Genomic DNA, 26,829 nt, shown 5'->3' with positions numbered 1-26,829 from the left:
CACACTCAAATACATTTTGTTTTAAATATGATACGGGGAAATGTCTGCCTTAAAAACGTACTTGGAAAAATATTATAACTTGCGTGTACTGTGCCGATTCGATGTTAAATGTATCTGCGTGACGTCAGTGGTTAAAAAAGCCATTGCACATTTGCACGTGATGTATCTTTTATGCATTTCACAAAGTAAAAAATTAAAAAAGGGCTCAAGTGTAAATAAAGAAATTTCACAACCCGCACTTTGCTCTCGATAATACTCGATACCTGTATACTATAGGTGAGTAACGATCTAAAAAGGTACACCTCTATATCTCATACATATACCGCTACATACGGCGGCTGCTCGTTATCAGCAACAGGTTGTTGTGTGTGCAGCCGTTAATCGCTTTACTTACTATAATATATTATATTATAATTTATGTGCTCAAACGTGCAAACACTAAAAAAAAAAAAACAGCTCATCGAAATGAACGAACGAACACCGTAGTCGTGCGTTATTGTTTGCCCCGCGTTAAATATAACATAATATTATATTAGGTACATATTTTACGGGATAACGAGAATATTATTGGTACCCATTACTCAGGTATAATATTATATTGTAATTCTATCAACTAATTATATTATTGTGCGTTGAATAGGACGGTACGTTAAATACAATATATAATAATAATAATAATGATTTATGATTATATTTTGTCGAACGCATATAATAATATGGATATTTTCGATTACATTCACATGCACACTCGTAACGAATTAGAAATATTATGAAAAACCATTATTAATACCGTTAAAAAAAAAAATTACAACCATACTTGTGATTAGACATCATCATTAACGCACCTGGCTGGCTTTGACGACCCACTTCGATTTGCATAATATATATTTAATTTCCGTTTAATTCAATTACGAACCACGTACCTATTATATTTTATACCTAATGATATTATGCATGTATCTGATTGTGTTTTTATCGTTCATAATAATATCATCATAATATAATACTACCGTCGATTGTGTTTTTACCATCGTAATTAATTTGATTTTATACATATATTATTATTGGCTATTGCTGTTCTCACAAAGTGGTTGTTTCCTTGACCCCCCGACTATTCAGATCTAGAAATAACTCATGAAATCGATTCTCAGTTCTACGTAGCCGAGGTCAAGGATATGGTAAACATTGTCCAAAGACTCATAGCGGATGGTAAGTTCTCGGGTATTGAAAATTCTAAGTTTTATTTTTTTGTTTATTAGTGCCATCTTAGTGCCCGTGCGCATATTAGGTTAGTAAAAAAAGAAATGAAATTAATAAACAATTATTATTTTCCGAGTATTGTGTGTCGCAACGCTGTATACGAATCGTCGATCTATTTCTTCGGCGGAGTGGGGTGGAAGGAGGTCCCCATAGGCCATAAACGAGCTGTGCCGGCAGTTTTCTAGCTCTTTCCCCGCTTCGTGTTCGAGAATATTTTAACCGAAATTTAATGAAGTCATCAAATTTTAACCGTCTCTCACACAGCGAGTGTAATCCAATATTATTTTGTTGGTTGTGTAATTTGTTCAACGTCTTTCTTCAATAACGTATGACTAAAAAATTTTCTTTCCACCCCCCCCCCCTTCCCCACCTTCTTGACCAATCCATATACCCGTCCGGGTAACAGGAAGTGCACCGCTCAGCGAATTTCAGTAAACAATATTCAGTCATCGCATTAATTATCACTATATATTATAATATATGTGTTTCGCAATCGTTTTTGCTGTATAGCCGCTGATGTTATAGTAGTGTGTGAAACATCGGTGGTCATTAGTTCGTAAGTTGAATATTTTAAGTAAACAATTATTTTCGTGTTTCAGGCCATACGTTCAATTCGCCGGAAATCGTTCAGCTAAAACTCGAACCGGGTATTTGGTGAGTTGCACATTATATATTATTATTATTATTATTATTATTATTGTTATTATTATTATTATCTACCTTTGTAATGTAATTTCATATCTGTAATTTTTAGTTTTAATAATGCATTCACAAATCTCGATCCCTAATTAACAAACACCTATTAAATAAAACGGTTATTGGTCTGGGTAAACGATTGTGTTACTTTTTTTAGAAGCTATTGTTGTGACATAACACAGCAATATTATTATCGGCTGTTGTAATACGATCAATTTATTATAATATGACTCATGAAAATAGTTTTAAATTGTCCATTTTGATAGGTATGTATTATTTATACGTAACAAGAGCCCAGAGGTCATTTCGTTCATTATTTATTTTTAATAACTGCATATAGTGTCGTAACTAGTAGTGTTTTTGGACCCAAGACTCAAGAGTAACTGAGATTACAGTAATTCTCGTATCAAGACAGTAAGCTTAGTGCTCTTAAATAATATATCCATGGCTAGTGTAGACCCAATAAGTCAGGGTGTCCTCTGCCCCCCCACAATCATAGGCGATCTCAGCATTATCTGGGTTTTAAAATTACCTCAAGAGCACTATTTTTTTATTAAGGACTATAGCAGAGTATAATTTATTACAATCAATAAATAAATGTTTGTTAAGACAACGCTAGGCGTGGTTACTATAAACTGTCGATAGTTGTTTTCTATTTGTGGTAAAAATCTCGTTGAGATAATTTAAAAATCGTCGCTAAGATAATTATTTATATGTTTAACCGTTTTACTAACAATTACATTACAATTTGAAATGTGTGTTTTTACTTAATAATATATAGTGATCGGATTGTTATTTATTCGCATATTTTTGACGGCGAGTATATACGTTACGTGACCATTCCTTGTAGACTTTTAGTTGTATAATCGTTATTTTTTTTTAATTCGTGTGTATGTAATGCACATAAAGGTTATATGAATTATGAACGGTTGGAAAAAAAATAATAATATAATAATAAAATAGCGATTAACGTCGACTGACTTATAAATCGATCCTATTCGGCTCAACCGATTAATTAGATAAATATATTCGTAAAACTATTACCGCCGACCGCCACCGTTACACATAAATATTGATTGATATTATAATTATTGTAATTTATTTGTACCTACTCGATAATGTTTTCTACCACATGTTTGAGTGTCGGGCGGAAATCGACACCCTTATTGCAGCTTGGGCACAACGTGTTCGTTTTTTTTTTTGTTCTGTTATCCTTGTTAGGTTGTTATATCGAAAACGGCACAACGGTCATAAACCGTAATTATATAAGATCTACCCATAAAATATGTTTTTTCTATACATATTTCCATGCGCATGCTTGTCCACCGATATATTGCGCTGTCTCTGTGTCGTCGATTCGTAATCCTGAGGTTATCGGCGTTCCGTTTTGTTCGCGATAAGCCACAATCGCCTATTATATTATAAATATATCTCTGAAATAATTACTATAAAATTATAACACGGGAGGGGAAAGGGACCATGAGATAAAACATATTGTACGCGTGTAACTTTTAATTTTTAAATAATGTCCATTGTGAGAAATTCTCTACTTATTTTCGCACCCTCTCCCAGGAGTTATTAATTGTACCTATATATAGGTAGGTAGTGAAATGAAACATCAACGACGTTATATTGTGTTAAGTGTATTCATAACTAAACTCGAACTTGCAGTAATCGATATTGTGAGGAAAAAAAAACTAGCACCTATAATTATTCTCAAGGTGTTTGTTGTTTATTTCTTTTTACTAATTTAGAACTCTATAGGTACCTACTGTCGTAAATACTAAGCGCACGTATAGTTGCGATGACGTTGACACCGCAGTCACCTGTACTGCTACATTTTTCGTTATCCTTTGGCAATTAATATAATAAGTCTACTACTCGTGTACCTATATAAACAACATATTTCCCTATGCATATATAAGGGCGTAGAACAATTACATATTAATTTTAAAAGATAAAGCCATTTGCCCAAATTGTATATTGTACGCACTAGTACATGGCTACATTCTACGTATTATTTCTGGGACGTTTCCGACAAATGTGACAATATTTCATATTTTCATATATTGTGTTCATGCATTGTACATAACAATAAACAGGTCTCATTACGAACATACCTGCTGCGCAAACACAAGCGTGAATAGGTAGTACGACTATAAAAAAATAAACCGTATTTTTCGATGAGGGAACAGTTATAATATACGATTAAGTATCGTCTGTTTTTACTACCACACGTAGGTAATAGGTATATAATATATTTCTAAACATTTAATTTATTTTAATTTTATGATCACGGTGTTATTGTGATGTTTAAACGTAACATTCTCAAATGTGTTTTATTGGATTTATTCGTTTTACCTTTTCAAAAATAAATAAATTGTTATATATTATTATAGGTAATTTATTTTAAATATGAGTTTAATATCATATAAATAACCAATTGCCAATCTATATGGGATTTTGTAAGTAAATCATTATATTATTATATTCACATTATATTGATTCGACACCGAGGTTATCGGTTATAAGTGCCGTACGGATGTTTCACATTTAGTTTTTTTTGTTGGATAGCGGGATAAGATAAATCAACCTATTTTAAAACGGTTATAAATCTTAGCACATGTAAAGAACCTGAATTACAATACTCTATTCGTAAAAATAAATGACCTTACCAGAACGGCTCTTTCGATTACGTACTAAGCTATTTTAAAGTAGTTTTTTTTCCAATAATTGTAACAGCACTTCAAAAGGATTTTTTCGGTTCCAGTACATCGATAATCGTAACACTATTGTTCAACGTATTTTTCAAAATTAAAATCCGAAGACAAAAGTCAAGCTGTATAATTTCGAATTCTAAATCACGTTTAAAAAATTGTAGAGGCCAAAGGTATTATAAAATAAAAATTATTACTTACTGTAATTGCATATTTCATTTATTAATTTATTATAATTGACTTTTTTATGATAACAATTACTTTGATATGAAATATGTTCCATAATATACTGGTTTTAATGTGTTTTAATCTGACAGGTTTTCAATTTGATAACGTTAATTATTTAAAATAAAAAAATAACTTTATGTGTTAGGAAGAACGAACATAAATCTCTGAAGATTTTTAAGACATCAATCAACAACTTTACTAAACATACCTACTATAAGTATCTATTTGAACGGCGAAACTCGAGTTTTTATTGTAACGTTAATTATTATTATTATTAATACTTCACCATTTCAGTATCTCATCTGTAGCTACAGTTAAATGAAAAATTTCCAAAATATTTTGAAAGATATATTATTTTATTATTTCGTATAATGTACATAATCGTTCTACTTCCAACATTAAATATAATTAAAATGGGAGTTCAATTTGTCTATAATTACTATTATTTGAACGTTTCGTAAAAAGATAATGATGAGATTTTGTGTAAATACTCAATAAAATGTCAGTAACGATTTCGAGCCTTTCATCTAATTATCGTTTTTATGTTTGAATACTGTGCTAAGTGCTTATTATTCTTCCACGAACTGGACTCTATTATGGACGAACAAAGATAACTTTTGAAAATATTCGTGTAATCATTTATTTATATTGTACAGTTAATATAATATATTGTGGCGTGATATATTATTTAACCGATTTTAACGCGAACGAGAACACAAATCCTGCGTATACCTACGACAATGACTACTTAATATTTTTTCGAGCTCTTCCGTTTTTTTTTGTTTTTAAATAGACATAATTGATATACAAACACAATATCTCATGATAATTTATAATTGCATCGAAGGTTCTCGACGAGCAAACGTTTTTCTCTGGATATTTCCTTAACATTATTATTACAATTTTTTTTTTCTACTATATAGGTAACTTATGCGCACACGGCATTTACGTCGAGTTGTGTGTGCACCTATTTGTCATACGACACAATATTATAATAATTATAATATTTATATTATTATCGTGAAACTCGTCGCCATCAACAAGTGTGTGCGTGCTTGCATTCGGCAGCCTGCTGCAGTAGCGCCGCGGCGCGCGCGATCGCACATACACACTCGGTATAATTTTGACAGTTTATTACACCCGGCGTTGTACGTATTTTTTTTGGTTTCGGTTGTTTTCCTCACCCGTCTAATTATAATAATACTAATATATCACCACAATACGAGTAAAAAATTAATTCTCCAAACGTGCGCGTGTGTCGCACAAACTCTTCGCACACTATAAACGGCGCGAACGAGCCACGAGGCGAACACAATACCAATACACGCACTCTTGACTTATGGCGTTGACACGGGCGCAGACGATAAAAAAAATAAAAAATACCTCTTGTTCTGTCTCTGTCTCTGTTTCATTCTGTCTCTCCCCCCGCGCCTATTGTTTTATTTCATTTTTCACTCCTCGAACGCGCGCTCGAGTTATGGTCTCCCTGAAAAAAAAAACGCATACAATATAATACCAGCACACACACATAATATTATAGGTACCTATGATATACTTCATATTTTAAATTACCTACACATCCACGAGGAGAGTTTCGACGACATATACCTACTTATAATAATAATGTGATTATGTTTTTCTTATCTCGTTCGAGTGTTGTTTTCACAATTCACGGCCGTATTAGATAAATGTCCTCGGGTCGGTCTCAAAAAAAAAAATCATCATAATTTTAGTTTCATGGAGATAGATAATCGCATGTAATGTTTTATTATGCATTATTCACGATGGCGTCGTCGTCGTCGATATTTACTCCGTAATAGTATTATTATCATTTATCATCAATAATATCATTTTTTTTTTTCTTTTTATTAAATATTGGAGACTTTCGATGTTGTCCCCGATTTGAATTTCCAATTGCGACCACTATTATACGATTACGGTCGATGGGCAAAGGTCAATAGTTGTAAATAGGTTATGAAAAATGCATATTTCGACGACTTCCCGTCGTCCAACTACTTACCTACCTTCCCCTCTTGCCGCTTTTCCGTTGCGTCTTCGTTTCGTAACTGGGTTATCGATACTCGGTTCGCCCTCCACTCAAATGACGTGTTTCATTACGTTCTGATTTGTCGTTCAAACGAATCCATAACGACGTTTTTCAATTGCCTGGTTTTTTTTTTAATCTGTTTCTTTTAATTTATCCATAATAATAATATGTCACATAAACGCAATGTCTATATAGTGTCTAACTTAATGTTTTGCCGATGGACAAAGCGATATGATGCAAATGCATCTTTTTTTAAGCGATAATATTTAATAGGTATACAGTATTATACTCACCAGCCGTATTTTATAAAATAATTGATTGTCGATAATAATAATCACAACGCCATTGAGCATAGATCTCGAGCAATTAGCGTTTTATGTCCATGTGTATATACCAATTCCATTTGAGTTTTCGGTATCGCCACGACGACGACTCTTCTCACTTCTGTAGTAATAATCTATGACGTGTACCTACTTGTTGTTTTTGTTTACAATTAAAATAATATATACAGATTTTTTTTTATTAAACCATTACTTTACTAAGAGTTATTTTTCTTTATTATTGTTTTTTCATTATTTTAAAACGATAATAACGTCATTATTATAATTTAAACAATTACCTCTTTAATAACTACTTCAATTGCCTTAATATTATACCTTGTGCCTATTTTGGAATATTTTTTTAAGCCTTGTATTACATAAAAGTTTTGTGATTGTGTGCACCATATTACATATATTATATAAAACATGTCGTGTGTATGTAAGCTATGGCACTGAAATACATACATTTAGATATTTAAATTATATTCAAAAAATCTCTTTATTGGGTGAATACTTTATTTCTCTTAGTAGGTATAGATGGATATCGTTACACATGTTTTTATTTTAACTTGGTACCAAATATATTGTGATTTATACAATTACACTGGATATGTTATGTATATCTACGAGCATAATTCAAATTGTATTATTGATTTGATTTTGTAGGTAGATAGTTCACTCTTCGAGAGTTATCATTGTTTCACCGATTCGATTAACTTCGATTTTTCTCTATAGTTTATGATTTTTAATTATATTTTAAGAATGTTGGGTTTAATTTTTCAATATCACTTTCTACATTAATTAATCAATGAAGTATAAAACAATTTTGATTAATTTGAAATTTTTAATTTAATGTTTATTTTTTATGGTGAATTAAATGGGATTTTATAAATTTTTATTTGATTTTGAATTTATTTCCTTTGGTTAAACATTTACATTAGGTTTTGATGGCTCCTGACAACTTCCAAAATCCTAATTTAGTCCTCCAAAAATATTATTTGGTGACCCCAGCATTACATTTTAAGTCTCACTATAGTCAACATCAACAAATCTAACTATTATATATTTGATTTTTATTTATAGTTGGAAAAATGAAGAAGTAGATAACAATTGTGTAGTCAGAGCAAGAGGTCTTCCGTGGCAATCATCTGATCAAGACATAGCCAAGTTCTTTCGTGGTCTTAATATAGCCAAGTATGTTTAGTTAAAAATTAAAACCTTTGTGCCGGGTTGCATAAACAATGATTAAAAATTTAATAATTTAGTAGTAAGTTAATGGTCCCTTAAACATGATTTAGTGGCCCATTATTACTACATTACATTTTAGTGAACCATTAATCAATTTTTCATGCAACTCAGCACGAAGACCTTAAATAATATGATTTTTACTATATATAATACATTTTATTTTTGCAGAGGTGGTGTAGCATTGTGTTTAAGTGCGCATGGTCGTCGTAACGGTGAAGCAGTTGTACGTTTTGTGAACCAAGAGCACAGAGACATGGCTATGAAAAGACATAAGCACCATATTGGTAGCCGTTATATTGAAGTATATAAAGCTAATGGTGAAGACTTCATAAATGTTGCTGGGGGTATGTTAAACTAAAAAAGTTTTATATGATAAAATAAAAAATGATTTTATTTTAAATAATTTTTTATTCTTGCAGGTAATAGTAGTGAAGCCCAAACGTTCCTCACTAAGGGTGCCCAAGTAATTGTGCGCATGAGGGGTTTACCTTATGATTGTACAGCTAAAGATGTCGTAAGTTTCAAATACCTAGTTTAAAATACATAAGCACTGTACGCATATTATTACTTTAATAATAATATTTTTTTATATAAATATTAGATTACTTTCTTTGAAAATGGTGAGCAAACTTGTTCCGTAATGGATGGAGAAGATGGTGTTTTATTTGTTAAAAAACCTGATGGACGTGCAACGGGTGATGCATTTGTTCTATTTGCTGATGAAGATGATGCTCCTAAAGCACTTAGTAAGCACAGAGACCTAATAGGCACAAGGTACATTGAACTATTTAGGAGTACAACAGCTGAAGTACAACAGGTAAAAATGTTTAAAATATCTTAAATTATTCAATGCAAAAAAAAAATATTTTTTCCTTAAGTAAAATTAATAATTTTTATTAGAATAAATATGATTACTGTATGTAATTATTAATTCAGAATTTTTCATTTGATGATATATATCACAATGATTATTTAATAATTTACGTATTAATTTAAATATGAAAATTTTGTTGTTTTTGCTTTTATTTGTCTAAAACGAGGATAACCTTTTTTTTTTAATTTTCTAAGGTTTTGAATCGTGCAATGGATCCATCTGTGCGATCAACAGCTAGTGATAGCAATGGCAACATTACCACCCCAGTAACAACAACAGCGGGTGTGAATAATTCGCCTACTGCACTTCTTGGGCATGTACCGCTTCTGCCATTGCCTCAGCACGTCATCACTAGTGGCACACGAAAAGACTGTATACGCTTACGTGGACTTCCATATGAAGCAAATGTAGAACATATACTTGAGTTCCTTGGAGAACATTCCAAAAATATTGTATTCCAAGGTGTACATATGGTTTACAACTCTGTGGTAAGTAATATTAATATATAATTTGGTAAAAATGGAAAAATATAACTAAATTGTATGCTTTTGCTTCAAACTAAAAATAATTAGTCACTTTAAAACTATTTGACTATTCAATATTTTTTGTATGCCTATGTATACATAATATACCTATGTATGTTCCATTCAGTTCTTTTTTATGACGTTCATAATTTAAATTTCGAATACTGTCCCCCCTAGGGTCATGCATCTGGTGAAGCATTCATTCAAATGAACAACGAGGGCAGTGCTGCTCAGGCAGCAATGGCTAAACACCACAATTATATGTCTTTTGGCAAAAAACAACGGTACATCGAAGTGTTCCAGTGTTCTGGTGAAGATATGCATCTGGTGTTGACTGGCGGAGGTGCTGCGTCAGGAGCTTTATCCCCAGTAGCCGCCAAAGCGCTATTATCACCACCTGGTATGTTACCTGCACAGCCTCTAATGACCACCAACCAGGTGGCTAATCCTGGTACCCCAGTCCCTACCCTAATGCCCGCTTGGGATCCAATGTCCGTTTACGCCCAGAATTTAGCCCAAACCCTAGCCCTCCAGCGTGCGGCTGTGGCAGCTGCCCAACAACAACAACAGCAGCAGCAACAACAGGAATCATGGTTGTATCAACTAGCTCAGCATAATCAATTGATCAATCTTGCTTTACTCACCAAACAGCAACAAGACATGAATGGCGGTATGGCACAACAGCCTAATATTCAATCTATATTATCTCCGAATGCGGCTCATCATTTATTGGATAATAGTGCCCAAAATTACATGGCTAAAAGTGCAGCTTCACCATACATGTACTTTAATATGCCAAGATTTCCACACAACATGGCGGCTAAGCCTTATGTGCCAGTTTCGGCTGCTGGAGGTCAGTTTGTCATGCCGCCAACGGCCAATTCGCCACAAAAACGTTCATGGCAACAAGCTTTTCCTGGTGGCCATGAAAGTTCCAATAAACGACAGTTTGCACCACCATCTGCTTCTGCTGCTGGGCCCATGTTTCAAATGGGTCAAGGCCCTAACGCGGCTGCGGCTGCAGCCGCAGCAGCTGCCATGGCCGCATCGTCCCCTTATCTACAACACCCTGCACAGTTTTATACCATTTAACTTCTTTCCACCACTCTGTTTTCCCTCCCTCCAATTTTAATTTGCTGTTGTTAGTTTGGTTATTAGAGCTTATAACCGGGTACATGGTTAGTGGTTAATGGTTACACAAAAATTTGTTTTTATTTTTTTAACATTATCCATCCTGGATTATATATTTTTCCATTATATATTATATATAGTATATACAAATTGTATATATACATATATATCTATATATACAAAAATACAGACTGCACAAAGCGTACTTAAAGCAATTGAGCTTAAACCATTTACAGGGTACTGAATGAATTTTGTAAATTAATTTTTAACTTTTTTTTTAGTTACTTTTAATAGATTATAAGACTAATTTTAAATTACTAATATGTACTTAAATATTGTTCCCAATTAACTAATGGAATTTATTAGTTTATGGACCACTGTTTATGTGACTTTATTCAGTTCACTAAAATCATTAAATACTTTCACCAAACATTCCTTAAATATCAAAAAGATCCCATTTTATATTATTTTTAATTTAATATCTTATTGTTGTTAGGATTATTTGTTATTATTTCGTTTTTCATCTGTCTTATAGTTTTATAGGCCCTGTTAACCTATTATTATAATTATTATTTATATTATTATTATTATTTATATTATTATTATTTTAGTTTTTTCCTTGCTTAACTAGGACTAACCTAATGTGTTTAGCTTAAAATCTGTTTTAATCATATCATTTGATGAAATGTAATATCATTAGATTATTACTTACCTTTTTTGTTTTAATTAGTTATTTAGGCGTTTTTAGACTTTAGACATTTTTAAGTTAAGTAGTTAAATAATTTTATTTTTTATTTATAACATTAACACCAGTTACGTTTTGTTCAAAAGTCTCAGGCTTTCGCTATTGATAAATTTATTTCTTCTATATTAATCTGTTTCATACACATTGTGGGATTGTTTTGCGCTTAGATATATTCTATTAAAAGCTTCATGTGGCCCAATCACGTGTATGGTGATTGAAATGGATATTATCTATGAAATAGTAAAATCTACAACCATTAATAATAATCAATCTGTCATTGTGGTAAAATGGTTCTGGGGTTAGTACAAGCTTGGTGTTTTTTTTTTGCATGATCATTACTATATACTTATATCATTGTTAGCACATTTTTTGTTGTTCTGTTCAAATATTTTATTTAACCAATACACGTTGTTATCATTACTATGTCAAACGTATCCATTGCATGCTACATTTGACATTTACAGTAACGGATTTTATACAGTTAAAATACTGTAGCAGTTATAATACTATTATAACTTATAATATATATATATTTTTTTAAACACAGTCGGTACATTGATGAAAAGTGCTGTTTAATATTTTTATTTTTCTGATATCCTTTATATGCGGGATATAATATATTTTTGAAAATGTTTGGATAATCCTGTTGTCTTATGACAGCCTAAGCCTAACTTATACATTTGAACAGAACAACTGGACCCTATTCCCTGGATTCAATGACCGTGTGGGCAGAAATAAATTTACTGTAGCGGAACCTTGGGATTTGTGTGCTACTAAATATTTTAATAAATGCTGTATCTAGATAGCGAATATGAAATGTGTACAAATCTTTTATTGACCCGTTTTTTTTTTTTTTTTTTTAATATGTTACGCATTAATATTAATAATCATAATAATAGACGAATTATTTTTATATAGTAATATAAAATATATCGAAATATTGCCTAACGGAATTTGGTGTTGAAGTCGTATGTTTTATTTTGCTTTTTTATCTTATTTATTTGTATACGTTGTTGACACCGAACTGACTCTTTTATACAATTGCAAGGGAGACAAGGAAAATGAACAAAGTTATACACAGACTTTAGTTTAACTTTGCGGTATTTTTTTCTTAAGTGTGTGTAAAAATAAAAAATAATATCATTATTATTAATTGCACATACCTATACGTATGCAAAATGGTGGTTTATGTCTCTGGATTTTAAAAACCTCACTGGATCCGGGAAAATAAAATATATTGTGCGGGTGTCGGATTCGAAAGCGGTTATTTCGTTCTTTGGTGTCAATCGAACTTTTGTGGTTTAAATGATGGATTTTAGTAGAATAGATATTTATGTAATTTATAAATAATCGTAGAATAAAAAAACAGCTTTCGAATCGGATACACGTATATTGTGCTTCTCGGACCTTTGGGTGGTGTGTATACACGTCCGTATTTTTTTTTTATACATATTATAACCCTCTCCCTCTGCCACAACTTTCAACACATCTTATATTGTACTCGAGCCAATCCGTAAAACAAAAATTACTAACTAATAAACAACAAATGGATTGGTGATACCAGAGTTCTCCCCGGACTTCCGACCTGATACGACACACACAAACACATACATACATACTATTATATATTTATATAGTATATTAATATATTATACATAATAGTATTACATATAGGTACTGATGCATGTAGATTAAAAAAAGACGCGGTGGCCAGACGGGTTAAAAAAATATGTTAAGCAAAAATAAATAGCATTTGTGGGGTCGTGATTGGTGGTGTTTGTGGGTCGTTTACATCCCTCATGAAATAGTATATCGCAACCTATATATATTACTTGGTGTGAGAGACCTTTGCCCTTGTTTGCTGCCCGTCTAATCACTCTATCGTGTGAGGACGTGAGGTGTAATGTTATGTTACTATTAATATTATTATACCTATAACAACTACTGTCTGCAGCTTTTTCCAAGCTCCTCTAACAATACCTGTCTGCAGGTGGTCAACGTCTGTGGTACCACGGTACAGGTGGTTGCGCGCAGCGGGTATATGTGGTCATCAGTGGCGCCGAGGTTTTATTTAAGTCGATATCGTAGGAATAAAAATCCTACACAAAAATATCCACTCTCTCTTTTTTTAAATATTTTTACATGATATATTATGCTTTATGAGAGATGACGGTACAACCCTAAAATGAATAATACGTCTTAGATCGGCGCCACTGCATGGCTGAACACTACCTCCGATGGATCACCAACGTGTCACAGTCGTGTAATGAACTGTACTTTTTAAGAAAAATATAATCTTAACAAAATACTCGCTTATTCTAATATATATAGAGGTTTCGTCTGGTCATCAAGAATGGACGCGAAATGTGTGGCGGATCCGCGACTGTATTTGGACGACGGAAAAAAATCGTTCGCTTGACATTTTTTATTTATTTATTTAGACGTATTTTATCATGGCTTATATTATTTATTTTTTTTTTTATATTTTTTTCTCATTACAAAACGTATTAGATTTAACTACGGTGTTCACACATGTTGTTGGTAAATAAATTTAGAGCACGGGGCGTATAAAAGCAAAATTTATATATTGGTTGCTGGTGATTGGTGGTGTTAATCTTTCCGGTGAGTCCGTTAAAACTATATAAATAATTTTTAACATATATTACACATAATATATACAATATAGTTTAAGTATATAATATTTTTTTTTATTTTTAAACGCTTATTTCACTTTTCCTTTCGCTTTTTATGTCCGAGGTTTACTGACATTATTTATATATTTTATCATCATCATCCTCCGTAATCCCATTTCCGCGCTTGTTAAAACTTATGATTTTTTTTTTAAATTATATATATTATTATATACATTATATATTTTCCGAGCTTTTATATTATAATATTATACATCCATCCTTACCGCATACCGGTTCAATAACCCTTAACTATAATATAATAAAATATAATATTTATATTTATATTTCAGTATATGTTTTAATATTGTACTTACAAAGTTATGTATTTTGTGCACACGCAGGCGGACCGCTGATGACTTCTCCGCCGTTCCCGCCACCGACTTCCAACTACTCGCCGTTCTCCGGGCCACCGCCGCTGATAGGCCACCAGCCGCCGCCGTCGCTGGGCGCGCCGTACCCGCCGCCGATCCTCTACTGGCCGTACCCGTCGCCACCCATATCGCCGCCGCACCAACAGCCCGCGCTACTCATCATGCAGGGCACGCCGCCGCCGATGCAGCCCCCGCCGCCCGTGGACATGTGCAATCTCATACACTCCGTGTCCGAGGTAAATCCTATACACCTGTTGCCCTATAAAATATGTCCCGTGTCTGTATATGAGGGGTGGAAATCCAAAACGTACCTATGCCGAAATACTGATTTTTCAGGAGAATCGATTTTCTGTATCTTAACATTTCCAATAAAAACAAACCATTTACAATCAGAAAAATCAATTTGAAAAAGAGGTTTTTTTTAAAATTATTTAATAATATATTATTTATATTTAAAACGATTCAAATGTGTTAAATATTCTAGAGTTATGGATCGTCTATACAAATTATTCATATTGATACATCGATAGTAATTATTAAAATGTTCAATTCATCTAAGCACCCATAACAATTTAAAGGGGCTCCAGTCGATGAAAAAAAGTGACTTTTAGACCAAAAAATAGGTGTAGGAATTTGGTTTGACGGATTTTAATTTTTGAAAACAGATTATAGAATGATTAACAAGTTTACCATAATTTTCCATCGAGGTGGTTTTTAATATTCCAATTATTGTTAATGTCATATAATGTGTTATTATAAATACAAAAATACATTCATCGCTTCGCTCAGAATCTAAAAATCATATTTTTATTCATATAAATATCATAGCTAAAAAAATAGGTATTCAAAGTTGCCTCGAATGAACTTGGTAATCAATGAAAATCAATTTTAAAAATTAAATTCCGTCAAACCAAATTCCTCCAGTTTCGTTGGGCTTTTTGGTCTTAAAACCATTTTTTTTTTCATCGACTGCAGCCCCCTTAAGATTTATTTCATGATACGGAATTTTAATATATTTAAAAATATTAAAATAAACAACATTTATGTTTAGATTAGTCAAATCTATATTAGTTAAAAACGACTGAAGCCCTCTTAACCCATTACCACATATACATATTATTGTCCTTAGTACACAAAGTTCTATAACTCGAAAACTATTCTCTCGAATTTTAGATACATCAAAATTCTTAAAAAAAATATTTACTGAATAATTAAAAGTTATATGAGGGGGGGGAGGTTCTTATTAAAAAACAGAAGTATGTATTGTTACTGGATCAACCTTCTGTGCTATGCGTCCAATAATGCTCATTAATCATTATAATATTATGTTTATATTATAACTAGTCTCTTAGAATGTAGTAGTTTTCTAATGATTTTTAATTTGGAATTTTGGAAATATCACATGAATTAGCTTACTACTAACCACACAAATAAAGATAGATAATAATAATTTGATTAAAGTTTTGACGCTGCACTACAGGCTACAGCGCAAGTTCAGATAAGAAGCCTATTATAGGTTCCGTGTTATTATTCGAACTCCTTTATAGGCATAATTTTATTAACTAACCTAACCTAACCAAGTCGATTTTAATCGTATGATAATATTTTTCTACTGCTGCGGTACACTAAAACACTAAAAATATTACTATGTATACAATTAATAATAGGAAGGTACTCCACACGGTAATATTCACGTATCCGAAATCGACTCGTAACGAATTGATAGTGTCGCCAGTTTCTTAGTATGACTCTGAAAGTTAGTGAATGTATAATATAATACAAACTATTATTATTATTATTTTATTGATCATTGAGCCCTGCAACTATTGAACTATGGCCATTAGCTGTTTGTTTTTTTTGTTTGTAGGGGAGGGTACTGTAGGTTGGTAAACACGTGTGGTGTTTGGTTATGGCAGAATTTCAAATTGGGCACCTGTAGGTTTCTGCCATGCCCGTGGTCGAGATTCGAACCGGCGACGGTACGCGTCGAAACCGACGCCGTAGTCCGCTCGACCACTCCGTCCCCCGCACACACACACAAACTATTATGTATTTTAGATTTTAATCGAAACGAAATTTTTTTTTTTTTTGGTTAATATGTTTTTATTCAATCCGTTATAAAAAAGAGGAACAATAAGAACAATTTATGGTTTATATGTTAAAATAAATAAAAATAAAAAGGCAGATTAGACAGACTGTAAAGGCCTCCCAGCGAAGGTACTACAACATGAGTATACATGATAAATTAATTATATTTTTATGATTATGTATGTGTGTGTTTTTGTCTGACTTTCTTTTTGTAGCAGAAAAAAATTCTATATTGAGAGTAGTAGAAAATTGTAAGTGGGTATTTAATTTGTAGTCGCAAGGCCAGAATTAAAAATACTGTAGTATAATATAATAGGTTTATCTTATGAGTTATTATTATTATATTATAATTAGTACATCTATTTAATAATTTATTTAACTAAAATATATTATATTTTATAGCTAAAGTACTAACTAATTGTGTCTTTTTGTTCGAATCGTTATTTTCAGTGGAACATCGATTACATGCAACAGAATCCTCAGTTTTGCACAATGAACGTAGGTATGTTTGTATAGAATATAAATATTTTTTTAGTTGTATATCTCACCTTTACAGTGGCGTGTCTCATAAAAAAAATTGGTGTTGCTCAAATAATTTTAGGTGACCTACCCCTAATAATACTGTTATACCGTCCTATAAAATTTCCTAAATTTTTCTTCTACCATTACTCACCCACCCACCCATATTTGAGGTTTTGCCTGAGCCACACTTGGACCCTAATACCCTATGTTACACGCTACTGGACCTTTATAACAATACTATGATTATAACATAATATTATTATCTATGGCCACTTTCCAATTCCCCCAACGACGACGAGCGATCGTCTCTGGAGGATTATAATTATTAAAACTAAACATTTTACAGGTCCGATGGGCATGCACTCGGCTGCGGCTTGACGCGACGCGAAACAGCGGTCGGCGGCAGCCAACGACGTGCAATCGTCACAACAACAACGTTGTTGCCGTCGATGACCGGTCTAATTATACAAAGCCACAACAATGACCGTACTATATTGTGCAAAGTACAAACGGCCGCGTACTTAACGTGTTTATAATATATAAATAGTAATGTTTGTATTTATTTATTTATAATATTATGTTATATATATATATAGAGCGAGAGATATTTCTATTAGATTTAAGACTGTATATAATATATATATATTTAGACGGAAAAAAATAGTATACATAATAATATTAATATAGTTGAGATAACTCGAACTTATGAAGCCAACAAATATCATATAGTCGTCTTCCACCGCGCGTATTAAAGACGAAGTAATAGTACTTGCCTAATCCTCGTTAATAATATATTATTGTTGGTCACGTGTACATAACAATACAATATAATAATATATAACATATTTATTATCATATTGAAAGTTTGTAAGTCGAATTTCTGTGTTTTGTGTGAATTATTAACGTATATGTTTTCAATGTGATTTTTATTATTTTTACCAATTTAGTATTCTTTTTATCAATTTTACTCGTTTGTATTCAATATTAAATTCGTAAAATATGAAATATGCTTCCCGTTTTATCTGCAAATAGATACGTCATGGTGAATTTTTCTTAATACATTTCGATACAATAATCTGTAAGTACCTACTTACTTATTTCTTAGATTTTTAATTTTTTCGAATGGCAACCCATATTTCTTATTTCATATTCTGAAATAGATTGTTTTCTGAAAATTTTAGAATATGAAATTCAAAAATACTGGTCTAAAGTTTAAAAAAATTATGAAAATAATATTTTTTCACTAACTTGTGGCGTTATGTGATAACTACCTATACTCACTTTAAATTACATCAATCGACTGCGAAAACCCGTGTAATATGAGTGTCTTAATTTTAGAAAATTCACTTTGTATGACGATAGTGTATATAATAAAATATATCAAGTGCTACACGTAACAATTTAAGAATGACTGGTGTGTGGACGTTATTTGACGCACATAATACTACTCTAGCACATTTGTTACAGTTAGATTATTTAATATAATATATTATTATTTTTATTATTATTATTATTATTATAATACAATATATCGATGCGATCGAAATATCGTAATAACGGTTTATAAAAAAATTATTCCGAACGTTATACGTCTTCATCGCGTTTTATTCTTAATCATAATATAACAAGCAACGGTTTTTGAAAATATTTTTTTTTCGTTTTTATGCCCTCGCATTGTCATTAGTCAAGTCCTATATAACGACCAAATTTGTTTATTAGTATTATTAATATTTTTTTTTCGTAGGAATTAGTGAGATTAATTTATTATATTTGTTTCATTAAGTGCGGTTATTGAATGCGTATAAAAGAAATGCACACATTTTAACTTATAACGATAATGGCGGCGCTAATAAGCCGCCAAAGTTATCATATACCTTGGTACCAGCTATAGTAATAATATTATGTTAGTTTATGAATCTATTTTTGTTTAAAATTTTAACATTCGGTTGTACGATCTCTAGTATTCTTTATGCTCGACAAAACATAACGAAAACAATATTTATATAGTATTGTAATATGATATATATTTTTTTTTAACATTATAATGTTTTGTGCAATTTAATTTAATTTTGTTTATTTCCAAGTAGATCTCAAAAAAGTAGATGTTTTGACAATTTTTTAATTAAATTAATCTCGAATGTATATTTTATACTTTGGTCCTCCTCCGGATGAACGAATTTTCAACACACACGATAATACATTCTACCCGGCCAACGAACGGCCATCCGTCTTAATTTAAACAATTATTACGATTGCTTTCTATGTATAGTAGTTTCGTATTTTAGTATTTTTCGCGTATACTTAGGTGCGTTTATTGAAATACATTACTACCTACCTCCCCCTACCGTCACGGCCGCACAATATTATAGGTATTATATAAAATATAAAATAATTATGTACATCGACAATGTTCCAAAAATGTGTATACGGTTTTTTTTTTTTTTAAATAATTTTCGTAATTCTATTATTGTTATTAATTAATATTATTTTATGAAGTGTGACAAAGTCTTCGCCCCAGACAGTAATTTTAAAGCGAAGAAACATAGTTAAACTCGACAAAGTGTCAGCTTTTATATAATGTTATTTATAATATTATATACAATAATTATAAGTATCGTGTTTATCTTCTATAATGTCTATATGTAATCGTAACGTGTATATAATATATACATTTATATATTATGTATATAATAGTATACATAGGTTTCAGACTTTCAGTTGACCGAAATAAATACGAATAATAATATACCGAACATAATATATACCACTCAAGTCGCAATAAATTAGTCAAAAAAGAGAGATGGATTACGCACGTATAAAATACCTACCTATATACTATATACCCTGCATACCTACATATCGCTTAATCTCGATCATATAACGATAATTATCTGCCTATAACGTCGTTATTGAATTTTAAAATGTTTTATTCGTAACATTTATGGATGTTTTTATGTGCGATTCAGGTACTTTGTTGAAACTCGGAATATTTTATACTGCCTTAACCGGCGTATTATAATATATTTATTGTGAATATTAAAAAAAAAAAAAAACATCCGATTATCGGTTAGAACCATGTCAATTATACCGAAAAACAATCACGATGACTAATGTTTTGTATTCGCCATTTGGCCTCAATAAATTCCGTTTGCCTATCGAAGAAATCAGCGATTTCTCGTTGTATAATGTTTTGTATAGGTAGTTTGATATTTTAATAATATAATATAATTTTGTCCGTTGAACAATACAATATACGACGTCAATATAGTAATAGTGTTTCTCAGCGCGTCCGTTTTTCCAGTTTAGTATTGCGACTATCGCGTAAACATGTTACTATAATTTAGTAATCGAATTTTTTATTATTACTACCCTTAGCTCATATACTTAGTGTATGATCTGTAAGTTACTACATATTTTATTTTGCTCGATGTCTCTCTGGCTTTGAAATAATTCAATGTCGTGCATTAATATATTATATAGATAGGTACCTACAAATATTATTATAATTAAATTCTACTTTTGTTTCGTTCGATTAGATGTATAATAATATGGTTAAGAATATATAGACCAAAATAATAATTTATGCTGCTATCTGTGTTTTTGTAGTGCAATAATATAATAATCGTTGAATATTATAATATATATACCCGTGTTGTTAATTAATTATACATTATTTCTATTTTTACGTTATAGTTGTAGTGTTTAAAAATTAAATTATATATAAATTAAATGTGTGTGTGTGTGTGTGTGTATGCGTGTGAAAACAATGTTTAATTATTTTGTAACCTAGAAATTGTGATTCACTTCACATAATTTAAAGTCTACTTATTATCTGGTATAGTGCGTAGTTTTTTTTTTATGGTTGACCGTAGATCAACCCCTTTGTATTTAAGTCGTCTCCAGTCCCTTTTAGTCAATTATAATATTATTATTATTATATACATGAAAATTAAGTGTACGTACATAATATGTTTTTTAGTTAATTATTATAGTTTCAATTTTATCATTATTATTATTATTATTATTATTATTAATACCTACCTAATTGTACACCTAATCGCCGTCTAGTACCAGTACTTGTATGACATTATTAATATTAAATTTTTGTTTTAATTTAAATACAATATATTATATTATTATAGACCTTTGAAAAATACATTTCATGTGCGTTTTATGTCTTTTATTTTTAAACCTTGAGCCTATTATATTCAATTTTTTGCCTTGACTCAACGACAACATATCACCAATGCTATCATAACACACAATTCGATACGTACCAGCCTTATAACGATAGGTGGTATACTCGATACTCCTTAACAAAGTACCTATACATACGCCTAACCTATATATATATATCTTCTTAAAATGAAAATTTAACTTTTCATTATTATTTTGCAAGAATTTATTGAATTGAAGAGAAAACACCGTCGTGCAATACTAGCTGTAGTAGACGTCGAGCTGCTGCAGCTCTGCAGGTATAAACCATTTAATAACAACCATGGAAATTTTACAGAAAGAAATATTTTGTTGTTGGTATAAAAAATGTATGTAATCTCCACACTACGTCTAAAGCATCGGCGGATCGAGTCCATCAACCGTCGATGTTGTGGCCTGCAGGCCCATACTTGTAGACGATTGTCCGCGGTCGTCTTCGTGGACATGGTCGCCGTCGACGTCGTCACCGTCACCGGTGCAGTTGATCTGCTCGATCGACAAGTATTCGGCCATCAGCGATTCGATCTGTTCGAGCGCAACTCGAAATTCGTCGGAATCCATGCCTTCTTCCATGTACAGGTGTAAAAGCTCCCGCTTGGCCAACATGGACGCGGACCGCCGAAAGTACCGTTCGAACACGTCCCGCACCGCCGTCGTGTTGGCCACTACTGTGCCGCTATTCTTGAGTCCATGCGACGGTACACCGTAACTGGCCGTCTTGAGGTTGTCCGGTAGCCAACAGTGTTCCGGGGCCGTAATCCGTCCCGTGCAAGGCTGCAGTGGTACGTCGCCACTGCGAGGTTCGATCGCAAAACTTCTGCCCCGAAACGTCATGACGGCAGCCATGACGACGGCCGCGACGGTACCGGCGCCGGTGCAACGCCGCTGCAGCCGCACCGCTTCGAACAGCTGCGTGGCCAGCTCGGGAACGGTGTACGCGCACGCGTCCGTTTGTCCGCGGAACGTGAGCGGCGCGAACCCCGGCACAAAGAAGTGCTGTCTCGGATACAGCACTAGGTTGGCGGTGCACTTTTTCATGTCGGCGTTCAGCCGGCCGGCGAACCGGAGCCCGGTCGTGGTGCCGGACATGATCTGCGTCACCAGGTGATTGAGATCTGCGTACGCGGGGGCGGCGGACGCGCCACCACCGCAGCACGCGTCGAACAGCGCCCGGTTGTCTGCCAGATACGTCGCGCGCGCGCAACCGATCAGCCTGGCCAAGGACAGCGACGCGTTGTACGACTCGGCGGGCTCGTCCGACACGGCCGTCCACGGCGCCACGCTGTACGTGTGTGCCGTCCGGTTCGGGTACGACGCTCGGACGTTGTTCAGAACGCGTCCGCCCAGACCGGAACCAGTGCCGCCGCCCAGCGAGTGCACCAACTGGAACCCTTGGAGCCGATCGCACCGCTCCGCTTCCGACCGGACCGCATCCGCGACGCGTCTCGACATCTCGCCGCCACCGTAATAGCCCCTCGCCCAGTTACTTCCGGTTCCGCCGTGTCCGCCCACAAAGTTTTCCTTCCGGTACGCGTTTTCGCCACACTGCCGCCCGCCGATCGTGTTCAACAAAGTCGAATCGGAGTCCACGAGCACCGCGCGAGGCACGTACACTCCACCTGAGCCGTTCAATAAATCCATTGTAAGGCGTTGGACCCGGTGCGTTTTTTAGTACAAAAACCTGTCTTACAGGAAAAATTCTCACGCCCTGTAGAATAGTCGGATTTTGTTAATTTTTTTTTTTATTTGAAAAAGTAGAACATTTTTCATATCGGATCAAAGCGTGATTTTCGTAATTATAACTATAGAAGCTAAAATATGCATTTGAATAATGCACAGTATTCGTTCTTTTTCAAACTTATTTTTCTACCACTATTTAAAGTAAAATAAAAATTCAGCCTTTAATCCGACCTGAAAAATGTTCTCTACTTTTAAATAAAAAAAAAAATTAACTAAATCCGACTATTCTACGGGGCGTGAGAGTTTTTTCCGGCAAGTCATTTTCGTTGATATAATACACCGTATCGATCCCCCCTAAATAGGTATCGAGCTAGTAGAAAAGTATTATAATTAAGGTAGTAACTATAATATAAAATATAATTTTCAATTTGTATAGATATTCGGAAAATTGGGAAAACCGGCACCGGCGCCCAAAAATATAAAAGACTTACCCAGCTGTACAGATACAAAAAAAGTCAGTACCTATCTACATATCAATTATTGATGGTCGGCATAACTCGAGGTGAAATATTATATATTTATATATAGGTGACGCTATGACCATATTATCGAAAACCGTTTTTCCGTACAAGTAGGTCGAAAAAACTTGACGTGTCAACCACACCGATTTGTTAAGTCATTGGTATAGTATACGTCGTGTAGAATTATTACAAATTATTTTTATTTTTGGAATCGTTTATTATTATCTATAGGTAACAATACAACCCGAGAATAAAAAATGCTCAGTACTTTTTGAAATAATCGGGAGCACCAGGAAAAAAGGTAAGGAAAAACGAAAACGTTTACCCAAAATCAGTTTAACTTTTGTGCACCTAACTCAAAATCGAATAAATACTTATAATGTTTACCAAGTGTTCGTATTGTCGTTTTCTATTGATAATGAAATGTTCAAAGTATGGCACATTAGTACTTTATACAGTCTATAGGCTTTTGAAAACCTGCAATTTTGTATAAGCTTACAGAGTATGTATATCCAGCACCGGATCTAGGGGGGGGGGCATCCGGAGCCCATTCCCCGGGCGCTTATCATAGAGGGGCGCAAAATTTTAAACTCATCATTTTTATAACATTTTAATTTTTTTTTTGAATTACACAAGTATTTAATGGTTTAAAAGAAAGATTTGACTCAATTGATGAAGCTGCAAAAGATTTTTTTTTTAGATGGAAAGTTTTTATTTAGTATGCCAACAATTCAATTAAAAAAACATGCTATGGACTTTTGTATAAAATATGAAAAAGATATTGAAAAAAATGAATTTATTTTAGAATTGGATAGTTTTACTCAACATGCAATTCAATTGGATAACAAATTAATAAATGCTAGTTCACGTGAAATTTTAAATTTTATTCTTAAAAATGGTCTTCAAGAAGCTTATCCTAACATATTCACAGCTTATCAAATATTTTTGACATTACCCGTAACATCGGCATCGTGTGAACGTAGTTTTAGTAAACTGAAACTAAATCATATCTAAGATCAACTACAAAGCAAACAAGATTAAATGGCCTGTCGATTATATCCATTGAGCACCAAGTTGCTAAATCTATAGATTATGAAGATATCATTAACGAATTCGCGTCAAAAAAATCAAGAAAAATAATTATTATTAAATAGGTATTTATTAAATATAGGTTTAATTTCCAAATTATTTGTTTTTTATTGAAAATAAACATTTCCATAATGTATAAATATTAAATATATGTATAATATCTTGATTAATTGTATGAATATTTAAAATTCAAATCGCCTATAATAATAATCCGTACTTTGACACACTTTAGGACTCTTGCATTTTTTATTGGTGATTTTTAGGGGCGCTAATATTATGTTGTGCCCCGGGTTGCATAATTTGTAGATCCGGTACTGTGTATATCACGTAAAATGTGATTCAATAATTTTTGAAAATCCAATAGTCGTTGAAAATAATTCTTTTATTAGCTATATATTAGCTCCGATTGTATTGTTATTGACATTTAAATCCGAATATAAGTGAATATAAAATTATGTACAGTATTTTTACCTTTGGATTCATCGTAATACACATTTATGCGCTCCAACTGCTCGTCTGTTGAATAACCGGCAAATTTACCTTGCTCGTCGAGTCCATGTTCGTTAGATATGGTTTTCCAAAACTATAAAAGTTTATAACAATGTCATGATTACAAATATAACGGAGCGATTATTTAACGCCAACCGGCAACCAGTCGATGTAAAAAAAAATAACAGCTCGCAACGAGCTCAACACTTGCCGTTATTCACGACTAAGGTACAATAAACTTGAATTGGGTACACATCGAAATTACCGAATCACCGGCAGTGGTGGATCCAGGATTTTTTTTTATGGTGAGTGCTATGTTGGTAATAAACTTACCACGGACAACACAACTTCGGGGTGAAAACAAATCTAACCTACTCGCTCTGGTAGTATAGTTTACAATTAATACGTTCAGTTCTATACGCGACACCTGAAATCTAATTAACTATTTTGATAAGATGTCACTCATCATAGACCGGGGGTCACCAAATGGTTGCCCGACGACCAGAAGTAAAAATCGTTAATATATTCTATACGTGCTAGACCAGCGGTTCTTAACCTTTTTCACGGACCCCTGATGAAAGATTTCTAGAAATCGCGGACCCCCTTAACAATTTTTTTTTGAATACCTTTTTTTTTACAAAACATCTCATGTTATCATAACCAAAATTATAATAATTATTCTATATAACAAATTACACAAGTAGACATAACAAAACATACACATTAATAATTTTTTTATAAAAATGGGTAATATAAAACCATAATTGAGTACGATCGATTAACTGCACTTAGTGGCAGTAAATATAAGACTGCCGGGACTACAGTGCTGTACGCATGTAAATTTCGTATGAACAAGAAAAACTGATTATACTTAATAAATATTAATAATACAATTATTTGGTGTAGAGTCTACATATTATTATATATGAAAAAAAAATAATAATCCAACAATATTGTAATGATGCATTCATGTCACTTATTGACGTATGTCATGTGTTAAGGCTGCCGCGGACCCCCGACATGAGTATTGCGGACCCCCAGGGGGCCGCGGACCACAGGTTAAGAACCGCTGTTTTAGACTATAGTATACGTTGTAGTTCGTCATTTTCGTTCGTTTGTTTTTACGGACCTATGGCCCACAAACAATTTCCAATGAGGCCCTCCAAAAATATAAATTGACCCCTGGTCAGGACTGCAGTCTAAGATAGGTTTACCTATACTATAGTGCCTATAGAGGTGGTCCAAAACCTTGTCCGAACTTTAAATGTTGTTTCGAGAAAATATACATTTTTTATGTTTATGCGTCACACGTACGTTGTCTCCGATCCGATTGCCACAACGACCCACTTGAATTTGCAATATTTCTCCCAT

General features: G+C 33.0%; 2 protein-coding genes across 4 annotated transcripts in view; one reads left to right on the top strand and one right to left on the bottom strand.

Moving 5' to 3' along the window:
- The window catches only part of LOC132947266 (RNA-binding protein fusilli-like), a 75,767-nt gene extending 54,129 nt beyond the window's left edge, over positions 1-21,638 (top strand). The window contains exons 5-15 of one of the 3 annotated variants that reach the window (XM_061017523.1): positions 1,120-1,209; positions 1,860-1,914; positions 8,352-8,462; positions 8,685-8,860; positions 8,936-9,030; positions 9,118-9,333; positions 9,585-9,878; positions 10,092-10,314; positions 14,825-15,090; positions 17,393-17,440; positions 17,811-21,638. In XM_061017523.1, the coding sequence (XP_060873506.1) occupies positions 1,120-1,209; positions 1,860-1,914; positions 8,352-8,462; positions 8,685-8,860; positions 8,936-9,030; positions 9,118-9,333; positions 9,585-9,878; positions 10,092-10,314; positions 14,825-15,090; positions 17,393-17,440; positions 17,811-17,948 (1,712 nt within the window). In that variant the 3' untranslated portion in view covers positions 17,949-21,638. Of the gene's footprint in view, positions 1-1,119; positions 1,210-1,859; positions 1,915-8,351; positions 8,463-8,684; positions 8,861-8,935; positions 9,031-9,117; positions 9,334-9,584; positions 9,879-10,091; positions 12,744-14,824; positions 15,091-17,392; positions 17,445-17,810 lie in introns of those variants that run through there. The other 2 variants (XM_061017524.1, XM_061017522.1) reach the window with 2 other exon arrangements.
- Positions 21,639-22,023: 385 nt separating this feature from the next.
- On the bottom strand, positions 22,024-26,829 carry LOC132947315 (tubulin beta-4 chain-like). Its single transcript, XM_061017575.1, has 3 exons — positions 26,773-26,829; positions 25,441-25,552; positions 22,024-23,298 (listed from the first exon to the last, which is right to left on the bottom strand). Exons 1-3 carry the CDS (start codon positions 26,827-26,829, stop codon positions 22,031-22,033), a joined length of 1,437 nt encoding a protein of 478 aa, XP_060873558.1. The 3' UTR covers positions 22,024-22,030.

This window comes from Metopolophium dirhodum, chromosome 6 (genome assembly GCF_019925205.1).
Source record: "Metopolophium dirhodum isolate CAU chromosome 6, ASM1992520v1, whole genome shotgun sequence".
NCBI lineage: Eukaryota > Metazoa > Arthropoda > Insecta > Hemiptera > Aphididae > Metopolophium > Metopolophium dirhodum.
Note: the sequence above shows the minus strand (reverse complement) of the source record. Positions and strands in the feature narration are given on the sequence as shown.